This window comes from Dendrobates tinctorius, unplaced genomic scaffold (assembly GCF_039654945.1).
Source record: "Dendrobates tinctorius isolate UK_male_01 unplaced genomic scaffold, ASM3965494v1 ptg000434l, whole genome shotgun sequence".
NCBI classification, from domain to species: domain Eukaryota; kingdom Metazoa; phylum Chordata; class Amphibia; order Anura; family Dendrobatidae; genus Dendrobates; species Dendrobates tinctorius.
Window position 1 is genome coordinate 1,343,572 of NW_027362097.1, and position 16,417 is coordinate 1,359,988.

The 16,417-nt window shown below is 48.3% G+C and overlaps 2 protein-coding genes across 11 annotated transcripts in view; one reads left to right on the forward strand and one right to left on the reverse strand.

The window, feature by feature from the left end:
- The window catches only part of PREPL (prolyl endopeptidase like), a 48,743-nt gene extending 45,819 nt beyond the window's left edge, over positions 1-2,924 (reverse strand). For 2 of the 4 annotated variants that reach the window (XM_073564191.1, XM_073564188.1), the window contains exon 1: positions 2,557-2,682. The gene's annotated coding sequence lies outside the window, so the exon portion shown is untranslated. Of the gene's footprint in view, positions 1-2,536; positions 2,683-2,787 lie in introns of those variants that run through there. The other 2 variants (XM_073564190.1, XM_073564189.1) reach the window with 2 other exon arrangements.
- Positions 2,570-16,417, forward strand: part of CAMKMT (calmodulin-lysine N-methyltransferase) — a 516,624-nt gene continuing 502,776 nt past the window's right edge. For 2 of the 7 annotated variants that reach the window (XR_012227535.1, XM_073564193.1), the window contains exon 1: positions 2,574-2,894. Coding sequence is in view for 6 of the 7 variants with exons in the window: in XM_073564193.1 (XP_073420294.1) it covers positions 2,754-2,894 (141 nt within the window). In the remaining variant the exon portion in view is untranslated. Of the gene's footprint in view, positions 2,895-16,417 lie in introns of all 7 variants that reach the window. The other 5 variants (XM_073564195.1, XM_073564197.1, XM_073564198.1 and 2 more) reach the window with 5 other exon arrangements.

The following is a 16,417-nucleotide window of genomic DNA, read 5'->3' on the forward strand; positions in this document are numbered from 1 at the left end:
CACACTAAGCGACTTACCAGCGATCCCGACACCGATATCAATATCACTAGTAAATCGCTATGTGATCGCTGGTGAGCTGTCACACAGACAGCTTCACCAGCGATCAGCACAGTGATGCCGAGCGCCCGGCATCGCTGGCCTTACCTGTAAAAAATAGAATCAAAATAAAAAGTATAGTTATTCTCACCTTCCGACGTCCCGTTCAGCCATCTTGCCTCTCTCCACGCTCCGGTCCCAGTGATCCTTTGCGAGAATGACCGCGAGATGTCACGGTCTCGAGGGATAACAAAGTCTTGCGGTTATTCGTGCAAAAGATCACTGGGACCGGAGCGTGGAGAGAGGCAGGATGGCTGAACGGGACGTCGGAAGGTGAGAATAACTATTTTTTTTTTTTTTTTTACACCTGATCGCTGGTCTCCCGCCTGTCACACGCAGCGATGCGTGCTGGCCAGCGGGAGACCAGCGACGAAAAATATGAACAGAGGTTTCTTCCAGCGATCCTGGCAGGGGGGCCGCTCGCTAATCGCTGTCACACACAGCGATCTCGCTGGTGAGATCGCTGTTACGTCACAAAAGTTGTGACTCAGCAGCGATCTCGCTACCAAGATCGCTTAGTGTGACGGGGACTTAAGATTTAAAGTCCAAGGCTGATGGGAGGAATAGCGTTCTCAGTAATGACCCACAGAAGCATTGTGTTACGTGAAAAGGCCGTCGTCATCCAGTACGCAACCCCGCTTCCTCCTATCCATGGCTCAGTGCTGTGAAAATAAAGGACGACTTTATGGATAGCGAGTGACACTTTTTTTCTGATATTTTTCAGAACGCTATTAACCCGCACACTAACCCTTTATCTGCAGGTTTTTTTTTTTTACATGACAGGTTCTCTTTAAAAGGGACTGTCAGCATAGAATGACTGTTCAAACTAAGTAAGGGTGCTCGGTGCTTCTCGGAGGGGCCAATCATTTATATCCACCTTCCTCCCTGTTTGATTTACCTCTCTCTGCCCCTATGTAGCCAAAGCTGTCAGTCAAAGAAAAGGGGGAGGTGATAGAAAACAAGAAGGTGGGTATGTGACTAAAATGGATTAGCCCCGCCATGAAGCACTGAGCTCCAGTAGTTGGTTTGAACAGTCATTTTGTGCCGACAGTCCCTTTAAATGTTGCAATATGGGGTAGGAATCCATTACTATGTGAGGCTCTGTGCACACGGTGCGGTTTCTACTGCGGATCTGCAGCAGAACTGCAGGTGATACCATATAATAATAATAATAATAATAATAATAATAATAGTAATACCATTATAGCCTATGGGAAAAAAAAGACGCTGTGCACATGCTGCGGATTTTTCCGTGCGGTTTTTGTGCGGAAAAAAAAACAGCAGCATGTCACTTCTTTTGTGCGGTTTTGCTGCAGTTTTCCACCTGCTCCATTCTACAAATCCACAGGTGGAAAACCGCAAAAAAAAAAAAAAAAAAGTCAAAAATCCACAAGAAAAATGCAGGTCATTTGACCTGCGGATTTAGTAAAATCCACACTGTGTGCACATAGCCTGACTGTCCACCACCACCTCAAAGCAATCACCTAGAGATTTCCATGGCAGCTGTGGCCCTTTGGTCACTGCCAGCCTATACTTTGGCTTGATAGGAAAGCATTAATGTCACTATATACTGCTGTAGTATTGCCGCATAAAGTGATGGAGAGTGCGGGCCCCTCATTGGGACTAAAATAAACATAACAGGTTTTACAAATAATATTAAAAGTAAAGCTTTAACCTCCCCCCCAAACCAATACAAAAATAAAATATACACTATTGTACATCTGCAGAAGTCCAGTCTATGACAATATAGCTAACTCAACTCACTGAATAAATATTAAAAACAAACATGTAATTTGCAGTTATTCGGTCACCGGCCACCACAGCGGCGCCGGCGGATGTTTCAAGTCAAAATTAAGTCATGTCTTTATTTTATGACAGTCTCTAGCTTAAAGGGTGTATTCCCATCTCCACGATCCTTTCTCAATATGTAGTAGGTATAATATTAGCAAATACCTCCAATTAGAAGTATAGTACAGTTCTTCTGATTAGCTACATTGCTACCCCATGTAAACACCATTACAGTAGCTTAGGTATCCATGGCCATAACCACTCTTACAGCGAGTTAGTTGCTAGTGGTCATAACCATGGATTCCTAAGCTATTGCTTGCACATTGGATAAGAGATACAGAAATATAGTGCAGTTCTCCTGATTTGCTAATTGGACGTTGCTGCTATTATTACACCTATTACATATTGTGACTGGAATACCCCTTTAAAGACAATTTTGTAAAATCCTTGACAACCCCTTTAAGACAAATGAAAACTTCGGAAATGGATGGAAAGCAATGCACATGCGCAGACTACTAAGCCCCGGCATCGCTCCATCACTGCTCTCCGCGCCTCAGCAGTGTAAATGGCTGCGGGTCACCACAAGCCTGGCGCACAGAGGCCGGGAGCCGCTCACTAGAGGGAAACCAGAGAACCGAAAACCACCCAGTACCATAGTCACGCTCTACACACGTGAGAGTCGCCTTCTGATGACGTCAGGCAAGCTGGACTCCAGTTTCCGGCATTTAATGAAACCTTGAGCTCTGATTGGTTCATTGGAGAAAGGGGGCGTGTTTACAATCGGATCGCGTGTTGTTTGTTTTCGGAAGCAGCCGGGTTGCTTTTGACAGGCGGTCGGGCAAGAAAAAAAAAAGACAGTAGTAGAAAAGATGGAGGGTGAGAGAGGGCAAAGGAGGACTTCACCTGACGGAGCAGCATCCCTCAGTGACACAGCGAGAAAACAGGAGGAGGATGCGGCTGGTAGAGGCAGACACGGCGCTGCAAGAGCTCGCTGGAAAATGCTTGGGCAGGTAATGGAAAGCTGAAATACTCATGATGTGTTTTGGCCCTTGTGGCTACCTGTAGGTAATGGAAAGCTCCCGCTCACACATGATTAATTATGACCCTTCTGGCCACCTGTAGGGATTCCTTAAAGGGGTCATCCACTTTTGTACAGCTGCTAATAATAATCTTAGTTTCTGTTTAGCCCATAGTTGAAGAATGTTAATGAATCAGACTCAGTTGTGTATTCTGAAGCTGATCATGAATAGAACGACTGTCCTAAATAAGAAGAAACACCTCTTGTATGGAAAATCCCTCCAAACTATGAAGCTTGACTCACAGTCTGCGGGTTCACTATATGTTCATGGGGAAATCTATCTGCAAATGATGGGTGTCTCTGCTGGATAATCCCTTTTTAAAACACGCTTAATCTGTGGTTCCCAAAAAATTCATTTTCCAATCCATAAGGTAAAGATTCTCAGTTCCCTATTATACCCCAGGGGACTGTGGAAGGGTGGTGCAGCTGGTCTATGGTCAGGTGTGAGCAGGGGCAGAGCTCTATGGCTGCAGTTCAGCTCCTTTTTCTTCTGTCGGCTGATTGCTGTCCAGATCCACCATCACTCCTAGCCGATTAAAGTATAGCAGTACACTCTTCTGTCAGCAGGGGTGGAGCTGGACTGTAGTACAGATGTGAGCAGGGGTGGAGCAGGACTGTAGTACAGATGTGAGCAGGGGTGGAGCAGGACTGTAGTACAGATGTGAGCAGGGGTGGAGCTGGACTGTAGTACAGATGTGAGCAGGGGTGGAGCTGGACTGTAGTACAGATGTGAGCAGGGGTGGAGCTGGACTGTAGTACAGATGTGAGCATGGGTGGAGCAGGACTGTAGTACAGATGTGAGCATGGGTGGAGCAGGACTGTAGTACAGATGTGAGCAGGGGTGGAGCAGGACTGTAGTAGATGTAAGCAGGGGTGGAGCTGGACTGTAGTACAGATGTGAGCAGGGGTGGAGCAGGACTGTAGTAGATGTGAGCAGGGGTGGAGCTGGACTGTAGTACAGATGTGAGCAGGGGTGGAGCAGGACTGTAGTAGATGTGAGCAGGGGTGGAGCTGGACTGTAGTACAGATGTGAGCATGGGTGGAGCAGGACTGTAGTACAGATGTGAGCATGGGTGGAGCAGGACTGTAGTACAGATGTGAGCATGGGTGGAGCAGGACTGTAGTACAGATGTGAGCAGGGGTGGAGCAGGACTGTAGTAGATGTAAGCAGGGGTGGAGCTGGACTGTAGTACAGATGTGAGCAGGGGTGGAGCAGGACTGTAGTAGATGTGAGCAGGGGTGGAGCAGGACTGTAGTAGATGTGAGCAGGGGTGGAGCTGGACTGTAGTACAGATGTGAGCATGGGTGGAGCAGGACTGTAGTACAGATGTGAGCAGGGGTGGAGCAGGACTGTAGTACAGATGTGAGCAGGGGTGGAGCTGGACTGTAGTAGATGTGAGCAGGGGTGGAGCTGGACTGTAGTAGATGTGAGCAGGGGTAGAGTAGGACTGTAGTACAGCTGTGGGTAGGGGTGGAGCTGGACTGTAGTACAGCTGTGGGCAGGGGTGGAGCTGGACTGTAGTACAGATGTGAGCATGGGTGGAGCTGGACTGTAGTACAGATGTGAGCATGGGTGGAGCAGGACTGTAGTACAGATGTGAGCATGGGTGGAGCAGGACTGTAGTACAGATGTGAGCATGGGTGGAGCAGGACTGTAGTACAGATGTGAGCAGGGGTGGAGCAGGACTGTAGTAGATGTAAGCAGGGGTGGAGCTGGACTGTAGTACAGATGTGAGCAGGGGTGGAGCAGGACTGTAGTAGATGTGAGCAGGGGTGGAGCTGGACTGTAGTACAGATGTGAGCAGGGGTGGAGCAGGACTGTAGTAGATGTGAGCAGGGGTGGAGCTGGACTGTAGTACAGATGTGAGCATGGGTGGAGCAGGACTGTAGTACAGATGTGAGCATGGGTGGAGCAGGACTGTAGTACAGATGTGAGCATGGGTGGAGCAGGACTGTAGTACAGATGTGAGCAGGGGTGGAGCAGGACTGTAGTAGATGTAAGCAGGGGTGGAGCTGGACTGTAGTACAGATGTGAGCAGGGGTGGAGCAGGACTGTAGTAGATGTGAGCAGGGGTGGAGCAGGACTGTAGTAGATGTGAGCAGGGGTGGAGCTGGACTGTAGTACAGATGTGAGCATGGGTGGAGCAGGACTGTAGTACAGATGTGAGCAGGGGTGGAGCAGGACTGTAGTACAGATGTGAGCAGGGGTGGAGCTGGACTGTAGTAGATGTGAGCAGGGGTGGAGCTGGACTGTAGTAGATGTGAGCAGGGGTAGAGTAGGACTGTAGTACAGCTGTGGGTAGGGGTGGAGCTGGACTGTAGTACAGCTGTGGGCAGGGGTGGAGCTGGACTGTAGTACAGATGTGAGCAGGGGTGGAGCAGGACTGTAGTAGATGTGAGCAGGGGTGGAGCAAGACTGTAGTAGATGTGAGCAGGGGTGGAGCAGGACTGTAGTAGATGTGAGCAGGGGTGGAGCAGGACTGTAGTAGATGTGAGCAGGGGTGGAGCAGGACTGTAGTGCAGGGGTGGAGCAGGACTGTAGTAGATGTGAGCAGGGGTGGAGCAGGACTGTAGTGCAGGGGTGGAGCAGGACTGTAGTACAGATGTGGGCAGGGGTGGAGCAGGACTGTAGTACAGATGTGGGCAGGGGTGGAGCAGGACTGTAGTACAGATGTGGGCAGGGGTGGAGCAGGACTGTAGTACAGATGTGGGCAGGGGTGGAGCAGGACTGTAGTACAGATGTGGGCAGGGGTGGAGCAGGACTGTAGTACAGATGTGATCAGGGGTGGAGCAGGACTGTAGTACAGATGTGATCAGGGGTGGAGCAAGACTGTAGTACAGATGTGAGCATGGGTGGAGCAGGACTGTGGTACAGATGTGATCAGGGGTGGAGCAGTGTTGTGAATGGGCACCGAGGAGGATAGCAGGCCTAGGCTAAGCCACAGAAAACCAGAGAGGTTGGTAACTAAGTGGATGCAGACCTCTGATCCTGTCCACACAACTAGCAGTAGCCGTGGAGCGTACCTACGATGATCCTAGACGCCTCGGCACAGCCGGAGAGCTAACTAAGCCTAAAGCAAGAAAGGGAAAATCTAAACTGCCCCGGAGCAGACCCCAATGGAATAGATAGCCCCCAAACATATATTGTCGGTGAGACAAGATGAAAACACAAACGCAGGCAGAAAAATAGACTGAGCAAACGATGGGGCCCACACTGACTAGACAGGACAGGAATGGAAGACACTGTCTGCAATCACGCAAAAAACCCTGCAAAAGTCCAACACGTCTGATGCAAAAAACACTGAAGTCACACGACTTCGCCCCCCACTATATCAGAACTCTGGTATATTCTGAAAGCAAAGCAAAAACAGACCAATATAAAAGGGGACAAAACAAACTAGCACATGCAGTAACATATGGGCGGTGATTCAGCACAGCCCCAGCCGGAGCTAGCTGACCCGCACAAAGCAGAGATAAACAAAACCAAATCAAATGCAAACAGAATAGCAAATGAACCACTTACCTGAACATGCAGGGAAAGAGCAGGAGACATCAGACCTCAGGAGGCACAGGAAAAAAATCACCAGCAGGGATAGAGGGAGTCAGCTGTCTTAAATCCCAATCAGAAACCCCAGATCTCCAATCATCTTACTCATTATCAGGTGGCAAGCCTCTGTCAATCAGATCAGCTCCACTACCTCCAGTAACCACCAGAGGGAGCCCAGAAAGAGAACTCTCAATCTGACCAGCTCCACTATCTTCAGTAATCACCAGAGGGAGGCCAGAGAAAGAATTCACAACAGAGCAGGACTGTAGTACAGATGTGAGCAGGGGTCTAGAAAGACTGTAGCAGATGTGAGCAGGGGTGGAGCAGGACTGTAGTACAGATGTGAGCAGGGGTGGAGCAAGACTAGCAGGGGTGGAGCAGGACTGTAGTACAGATGTGGGCAGGGGTGGAGCAGGACTGTAGTACAGATGTGGGCAGGGGTTGAGCAGGACTGTAGTACAGATGTGGGCAGGGGTGGAGCAGGAGTGTAGTACAGATGTGAGCAGGGTTGGAGCTGGACTGCAGTAGATGTGATCAGAGGTGGAGCAGGAGAGTAGTACAGATGTGATCAGAGGTGGAGCAGGAGAGTAGTACAGATGTGAACAGGGGTGGAGCTGGACTGTAGTACAGATGTCAGCAGGGGTGGAGCTGGACAGTAGTACAGATGTCAGAAGGGGTGGGGCACGACTAGCACAAATGTGAGCAGAGGTGGAGCAGGACGGTAGTAAAGATGTGAGCAGGGGTGGATCAGGATTGTAGTACAGATGTGAGCAGGAGTGAAGCTGGACTGCAGTAGATGTGAGCAGGGGTAGAGCAGGGCTGTAGTACAGATATGAGCAGGGGTAGAGCAGGGCTGTAGTACAGATATGAGCAGGGGTAGAGCAGGGCTGTAGTACAGATATGAGCAGGGGTAGAGCAGGGCTGTAGTACAGATATGAGCAGGGGTAGAGCAGGGCTGTAGTACAGATATGAGCAGGGGTGGAGCAGGACTGTAGTACAGATGTGAGCAGGGGTGGAGCAGGACTGTAGTACAGATGTGAGTAGTGGTGGATCAGGGCTGTAATAGATGTGAGCAGGGGAGGAGCTGGACTGCAGTCGATGTTAGGCGTCGGGTTCCTGTCGCTGCACAGCAGGAATACCGAGCCTTGCATTCGGCAGTCTCCTATTCCTCTCCGGCCGCAGAGGAGGCTGCTCAGCAGACTCGTCGATCCCGGCGCTCTGCTCAGACCAGCTCTGTGGGTTTGGTTGCTGCTGCCACCTTTGGTCCAGCTATAGCAATACATGCATGTCAGCAGCGAGCTACTCCAGGGACTAAGTCCTCCTTTCGGTCCACTGAGCATGCCCGTGGGACGATCTCTCATTGGAGATCGGAGGTCACATGCTCAGGTCCTGCTCCAGCTCGGATTGGACCATCAGGAAGGTCAGGAAGGATGCTGCTATAAAAGGTTCGCATGGCCACTCGGCCATGCGCTAATATAGAAAAAGATTAGACCATGTGGAGTGAGTGTTGTATGTATGTATGTATGAATGTCTCTGGTGAATGACTCATTATGAAACCCCTACCCTTGGTACGCATGTGTTGTGTGGCCTAGCCTGCTAGCGCCCAGGCTGAGGTCCAGGTAGAGGCCGAGTCAGAGACTGCCATCAGCATTCACCGGTGGCTTTGTCTGTACGCCACTGTGCACATAGTCTGCACTCCTCGGTGGTCAGCGTCCATTACAGGCGTCCGCAGGTGCGACGCCGCACGCTCAGTAGGTCTAGAGGGACTCAGACCTCGTGTACTTGGGGCTGAGTTCTGTGACCATTTACTGAGCGCTCTCTTGCCGAGTGCTGTGTGTTTTAACAGGCTCTGGCATTTATGTTCCGCGGTACTGCAGCTCTGATGTAACTGAGTTCGCTCCTGTTCACACCGGGTGACGTTAACCCGCGTGTGACCTATTGTATACTGCTATATACATCCGCCATTGCTAAGGAGCAGTTTACCACCTCTGCACGGTGGACCCCGGGCTGCGAACGCACCTTACTATTATTTTATTATTTGGTGCGTTCCGCCAGCCCTAACATTATATTAGCGCCAGGGTCTGGCTAGTAATGGCGGTCGAACAGCGACTGCAGCGGTACATTCAGCAGCTGGAGGGTAGGTTGGCGGCTCTTGCACGCACAATCACAGCCGTGGATGTTACCGCAGTTGCTGCTCAGGCTGCTAGCGTGGCTGCAGCGACTTTGTCCACTGCCATCCCTGTTACTGCATTATCCCTCCTCCCGCTGCCAGATAAGTTTTCTGGTGATAGCCAGTCTTACACCTTGAGCTCCTGGCAGCACGTTTTCCCTCAGAGCGGGCCAAGGTGGGATTCATAATATCCCTCTTGTCGGACAGGGCATTGTAGTGGGCCACGCCGTTGTGGGAGTGCGACGATCGTGTGGTGCAGAGTGTTCCGCAGTTTCTGAGCACTCTGAAACAGGTATTTTTGGGACCTCGAGTCACCCACGATACAGCGCTCCAACTGCTGGCATCCACACAGGGTTCGTCCATGGTCAGCCATTTTACCGTCCACTTCCGGACTCTAGCGTCTGAGTTGGAGTGGCCAGATAAAGTCCTCATTCCGGTGTTTTAGAGGGGACTGGCTGATCATGTGAAGGATGCCGTGGCCACCAGGGAGATTCCCGCCACACTGGAGGAGCTTATAGCAGTCTCCACTCGCATCGACCTTCATTTTAACAAGCGGGGGTTGGAGCGAGCCCAGTGTAAGCGGAGGTTTCGGCTGGCTCCTACCTTCGCTGAACCTCTGGAATCTCCTGGCCAGGTGTCCGAATCACATGAGGCCATGGAGGTGTCGCGAGCGGGTTTTAAGTCCCGAACCGCTCGTGCACACATGGTTTGTTACATCTGCCGGCAGTCAGGACATTTTGCCTTCAGATGTTCTCAGCGTTTGGAAGAACATCCTCGTTTAGTGTCCTTAGGAGCTGGTTCACTAGACGCAGCGGTGCCTTCTTCTAAACTGACATTTAAGGGGACAATTAACATTGGCCCATCCAACTATATGGTAGAGCTTTGCGTGGATTCTGGGGCAGAGGGTAACTTCATGTCTTCTACCTTCGCCCGACGGCACGCAATTCCACTAGTTATGCTCGCCAAGCCTGTGACCATTTGGGTGATAAATGGGTCGACACTACCATCGCAGATAACCCATCAGACCATCCCTTTTACGTTATCCATGTCTCCTTCCCATCAGGAGATCATCTCCCTGCTTGTCATTCCCGAGGGAATTGATGAGGTCCTCTTAGGGATGCCGTGGCTACGGTATCACTCCCCTCATATAGAGTGGTTCTCAGGGAAAATTCTGGGATGGAGTAAATCCTGTGTTGGTAGGTGTCAGAGGGAGTGCATTCAAGTTGCTACTACTGAGGTGCCCGCAGATCTTTCCTCTCTTCCCAAGCACTATTGGTCCTATGCGGACGTGTTCTCCAAGAGGGCGGCGGAGACCCTTCCGCCTCATCGCCCCTATGACTGCCCTATTGACTTCTTGCCTGGTGCTGAGCCTCCCCGGGGTCGAGTTTATCTTCTCTCTCTCCCGGAGACAGAGGCTATGTCTCAGTACATCCGGGAGAATCTGGCAAAGGGCTTTATTAGGAAGTCAGTGTCACCTGCAGGGGCGGGGTTTTTCTTCGTGCAGAAGAAAAATGGAGAACTACGGCCATGCATTGACTACAGGGGTCTTAACGCCATCACCGTTAAGAACAAGTAGCCCCTGCTCCTGATATATGAGCTTTTTGATAGGTTGCTGGGAGTGAGGGTCTTCACTAAGCTGGATCTGCGGGGTGCTTACAAAAGATTAGACCATGTGGAGTGAGTGTTGTATGATTGTCTCTGGTGAATGACTCATTATGAAACCCATACTCTTGGTACGCATGTGTTGTGTAGCCTAGCCTGCTAGCGCCCAGGCTGAGGTCCAGGTAGAGGCCGCGTCAGAGACTGCCATCAGCATTCACCGGTGGCTTTGTCTGTACGTCACGGTGCACATAGTCTGCACTCCTCGGTGGTCAGCGTCCATTAGAGGCGTCCGCAGGTGCGACGCCGCACGCTCAGTAGGTCTAGAGGGACTCAGACCTCGTGGCCTTGGGGCTGAGTTCTGTGACCATTTACTGAGCGCTCTCTTGCCGAGTGCTGTGTGTTTTAACAGGCTCTGGCATTTATGTTCCGCGGTACTGCGGCTCTGTGACGTAACAGAGTTCGCTCCTGTTCACACCAGGTGACGTTAACCCTCGTGTGACCTATTGTATACCGCTTTATACATCCGCCATTGCTAAGCAATAGTTTACCACCTCTGCACGGTGGACCCCGGGCTGCGAACGCACCTTACTATTATTTTATTATTTGGTGCGTTCCGCCAGCCCTAACAAGATGTGAGTACGGGTGGAGCAGGACTGTAGTACAGATGTGAGTACGGGTGGAGCAGGACTGTAGTACAGATGTGAGTACGGGTGGAGCAGGACTGTAGTACAGATGTGAGTACGGGTGGAGCAGGACTGTAGTACAGATGTGAGCAGGGGTGGAGCTGGAGTGTAGTAAATATGAGCAAAGGTAAAGCTGGCTTGTAGTAGATGCATCCAGAGGTGGAGCTGCTCTGTAGTAGATGTGACAGGGATGGAACTGGCTCTTCCAACTCATACAGAACATGACCACTGCAGCCAATCAGCAGCCACTGATTGACCGTTGTGGTCACCTGACACTCCTCGATGAAAGAGAAAGCAAGGAAACTGGCTGGGAAAATCGCGAGCTGTATTGTGGAGGAGTGGGTATATGGTAAGGGAGTATAAATTGTTTTATTTTTTTTTGCACCTATTTATGTATTTTAGTTGAGGCCGGCCCCCAAGGAGTAGATGAAGACTCCCCATTGTAGTGCATTTTATAAATTGCCTCAGTTATTATATACCCTTCATAAGTTTAATTTTACAGTATTGTAATATGTTTGAACTACACGTGAAGCTTTAGTTTTATGTAAACCGTCAGGAAAAAAGTCACAGTCACGTCTGCACATATATGTAGAAAATAAAAAGTGACCGTCGCTCGTGCTTCAGACTGAAGAACTAATATTTCCTCTCATTGCTGTCTCCTCTGGTTACACAAGTCACGATTGGACCTTGTAGGGATGTGAAGTGGATCTCATTGGCTTTATGGATCCGCCAGGAGGTTACGGGGAGGCACAGCGCTATCTGACTCCTAATGACTTGAGCTATTAGTTTTATGGTAGGATGTAAGCTGCTCTCTGAAATCCATAAAATATTTCTTCTCCTACGTTCTTGATGACATGAGAGGGTGAACACTTAATCCGTTGTTCGGGGAGGTCAAGTGCTTGTCGTTTTATTGTCTGACATGACGTGACATTGAGAAGAATTGTATAGGCTGGAATCCATTCTGAGCCCCATCTGCTGTCAACAGATAGTCAATGGGATGATGGGCTCTTAATGTGCCGTCTTTGTGAGGTTTATTGCAATTCATTAAAAAAAAAAAATATATATATATATATATATATATATATATATATATATATATATCCCTCAATGATCATTTTCATTGCTTGAAAGTAGATACAGAATCCTATATGCTGATCGCTAGCTTCTCTGGATAAAGAAGCCGTCAAAGGATCCTAGTTGTCTGAGGTCATAAAATCTATCTATAATGGGGCAGAAAAAACTGCAAGCATTGCCTATACTCAACGGAAGCATAGCCTTTGTCTGCTGATTCCTGTAAGACCTGCAAAGTCTAATGTATGGGAGCTTTGGGAGACGTCCAAGACTCCAGGTAGTCAGATCAATGCCATTACTGTAGAGTGCAACCTTGGGGGGGCCATATGTGGCCAACAATGCCATTGCGTGCACCCCCAAACAATTGGTCACAGACATGCTAGTCATCGTGTGGCTGGTAACATCTAGGAGGAGGATGCTACCATCTCTGTTTTTCGCTCCCAATAAACGTTTCAGAGAATTAGGACCCCTATTTGGCAATCCAGCAAGGAATTTGTGAGCTACAGGTGGCAGTCTAGGCATGTGGCTCTTTTCGCTGTAGTTCCGAACAGTTGAGGTTACGATGGGGAGAAACACGTGCCATCATGGCCTCCTACATGAATGGATCCCCATTCATCCCATACTTGCACTTTCATGATCTATCAGGCATTTATGGCATATACTTTCAAGTGCCTGTCCATTACTCGGACAACTCCTTCTCAATACTTTTGCTTCTTCCCAGTAAAATAATAACACATAAAAACTCACCTGTGGTGCCGGCGCTTTTCCAGAGATGTCAGCACTGGCTCTCCCGGGGATCGCGTAACATTATGTCACACAATGCCTGCTGCCAGTCAGCACTGACTTTACTCTACCCGCCTTACTATTTTACATGGGGGAAACATAGGGATTGAGAAGGAGTTGTCGGAGTAGTGGACAATCTCTTGAAATATGCCAGCTATGTCTCAGATTGTAATACTCTTTCAAGTTTTATTGTGGCACTTGGGAGCTAGAATCACAATAACTCTGAAAGATAAGTTTTCAGTATAAAAGATGAATAATGATGTGCATACATCAAGGCAGTGCCATAGGGTTGAATGCGCAACCGCCGTTTTAATTTCGATGTCATGAATCAAGAATACACATGAAAATAAGAAACTTTGTAATATACAATATATAATTGTAATATACAAATTGTATTAGCCTTCTAGTGCAGTAATGCAATTCAGTTTTCATATTTCATGTTTGCATGATATAGCGCTACAGAGTGCTGCTTTATTTGTTTGATTGTATATGAATTGGTGACTCTTGGTAAGCACCTGTTCAGACCCAATTTGTAATTGGATGTGATGGTCAGTTTTTTTTATATTGTATTAGCCTTCTGACTGAGCACTCCACGCCTTAGCCTCAGGCTTTTTTAATTTCAGCAGGATCCTACCCCTCCATAGAGATATAGACTTCAATCTAAGAGAGTATTCACATTAGGTTCCCAGAGAATTGTCATTAGGTCCTGGCAATGAGAATCGCCTTACCGTGGCTTCCAGGTACACATAAATTGTCCATTTTATGCGCTAAGCTTTCTCAATTTTTCATATTTCTAGTGCAGTAATGCAATTCAATTTTCATATTTCAGATTTGCATGCTATAGCGATACAAAGTGCTGCCTTATTTGTTTGATTGTATATGAGTTGGCGACTCTACGTAGGTAAGCACCTGTTCAGACCCAATTTGTGATTGGATGTAACGGTCAATTTTTTTTATATCAAAATAGAAAGGGGCAGACCACGACTTAGGTCTGACTATTTTAACCTGCCTGTGGAAAGCTATATAAAATAAATGCACAGCCCAAAAAAAAGGATGAGGCGTAGTCATGAATGTGCGGCATTCTGATGGGACTTGTGGTACATCTAAGAGTAGAATATCGCTGCGATTAGCTGAGCACAGATCCTGTTTAAATCTACACGGACTTTCAGGAGGTAATAGGTTTCTTGTGGTATGGAAAGGCATTAGAGTTTCTTGTGATCTATAGGCTGTGCTGCTTATTGTAACCTCACCCTTCCTTTATATAAACTTGTGTCTGTCTTCCCTCCATGGGAGCAATAGAATCTTCATTCTGTTCCTGGTGTCATTAGAGAAAGTGGTCATGAGAGTAGCTTTTGTCATCTTGAGATTGTTGTATGCGGTTTGCTGTGAATACCTCTACCTTCTCCTTCTGGCGTTCTTTCGAGTAGCTTTTCTGCCCCTTTACTGTGTAACCATTTTCCCCTTTTTTTTCTTATTGTGTGTGTATTTTATCTGCCATTTGACTGTGCCTTGGATGCTCCCTGTTTGTCTTGCCGGTGTTACCCTTTTACTCCTGCCCTTTTCATCCCTAGGGGTAATAATAATAATAATAATAATAATAATAATAAATTTTATTTTTATAGCGCCGACATATTCCGCAGCACTTTACATTTCAGAGGGGATTTGTACAGACAATAGACATTACAGCATAACAATAATCACATACAGTAGATTATAACAAATACCAAGAGGAGTGAGGGCCCTGCTCGCAAGCTTACAGTCTATGAGGAAAGAGGTAGACACGAAAGGTGGGTGGTAACAGTTGCCCTGATTGTATGGACCAGCCATAATGTTAAGTGTGTAACAGTACAGACACAGAGGGCTAATGGATGCATAAAGCATGTGGGAACATGATGCTGGGAACCTGGTTATGGTAAAACTTTTGGCTCTGCCACACAGGGATAGGTTAGGTTAATGTGTTGAGGCGATAGGCCAGTCTGAATAAATGCGTTTTCAGGACACGCTTAAAATTGTGGGGATTGGGGACTAATCGTATTGACCTGGGAAGTGCATTCCAAAGAATTGGCGCGGCACGTGTAAAGTCTTGGAGACGGGAGTGGGAGGTTCTGACTATTGAGGATACTAACCTCAGGTCATCAGCAGAACGGAGGGCGCGGGTAGGGTGGTATACTGAAACAAGGGAGGAGATGTAGGGTGGTGCTGAGCCATGGAGGGCTTTGTGGGTGAGGGTAATAAGTTTATACTGAATTCTGGAGTGGATGGGTAGCCAGTGTAATGACTGGCACAAGGTAGAGGCATCGGTGTAACGATTGGTGAGGAATATGATCCTGGCTGCAGCATTCAAGACAGATTGGAGAGGGGAGAGTTTGGTAAGAGGGAGACCGATTAGAAGAGAGTTACAATAGTCGAGACGAGAATGAATAAGAGAAACAGTAAGAGTTTTTGCAGAGTCAAAAGTAAGAAAAGGTCGAATTCTAGAAATGTTTTTGAGGTGCAGATGACAAGAGCGAGCCAGTGATCGAATGTGGGGGGCAAAGGAAAGCTCGGAATCAAGTATGACCCCAAGACAGCGGGCATGTTGCTGGGGAGTAATAGTGGAACCACAGACGGAAATGGCAATGTCGGGTGTAGGTACATTAGTAGCGGGAGGAAACACAAGGAGTTCAGTCTTTGACAGGTTCAGTTTCAGATATAGTGAGGACATGATATTAGACACAGCGTTTAGACAATCGCCAGTGTTTTCTAGAAAGGCTGGCGTGATGTCAGGAGAAGAAGCGTATAATTGGGTGTCATCAGCATAGAGATGGTACTGGAAACCAAATCTACTGATTGTTTGACCAATAGGGGCAGTGTACAAGGAGAAGAGGAGGGGGCCTAGAACCGATCCTTGAGGAACCCCAACAGTAAGGGGAAGGTGAGAGGAGGAGGAACCGGCAAAAGAAACAGTAAAGGAGCGGTCGGAGAGATAGGAGGAGAACCAGGAGAGAACGGTGTCCTTGAGGCCAATGGAATGGAGCATAGTGAGGAGGTGCTGATGATCCACAGTGTCGAATGCTGCAGAGAGATCCAAGAGAATTAGCATGGAGTAATGACCATTTGATTTAGCTGTTAGCAGATCATTAGAGACTTTAGTGAGGGCAGTTTCAGTGGAGTGTAAAGAGCGGAAACCGGATTGGAGAGGGTCGAGAACAGAGTTTTCTGAGAGATAGCGGATAAGACGGGAGTGGACCAGGCGTTCCAGGAGTTTAGAGATGAAGGGAAGATTAGAGACAGGTCTATAGTTAGTGGCACAGTTTTGGTCGAGGGATGGTTTTTTAAGTAGTGGATGTATGATGGCATGCTTAAATGAGGAGGGAAAAATACCAGAAGAGAGAGAGAGGTTAAATATTTTAGTTAGGTGAGGGGTGACAGCAGGGGAAAGGGACTGGAGGAGATGTGACGGAAATGGGTCACTGGTGCAAGTAGTTGGGCGAGAAGATGCAAGGAGCCTGCTTACTTCTTCTTCTGTGACTGGTTCAAAATCAGAGAGTGAGTTAGATGCAGTGGGGGAGGGAGGACAGTGCATGGTATGAGGGGATTTGGAGATAATTTCCTGTCGG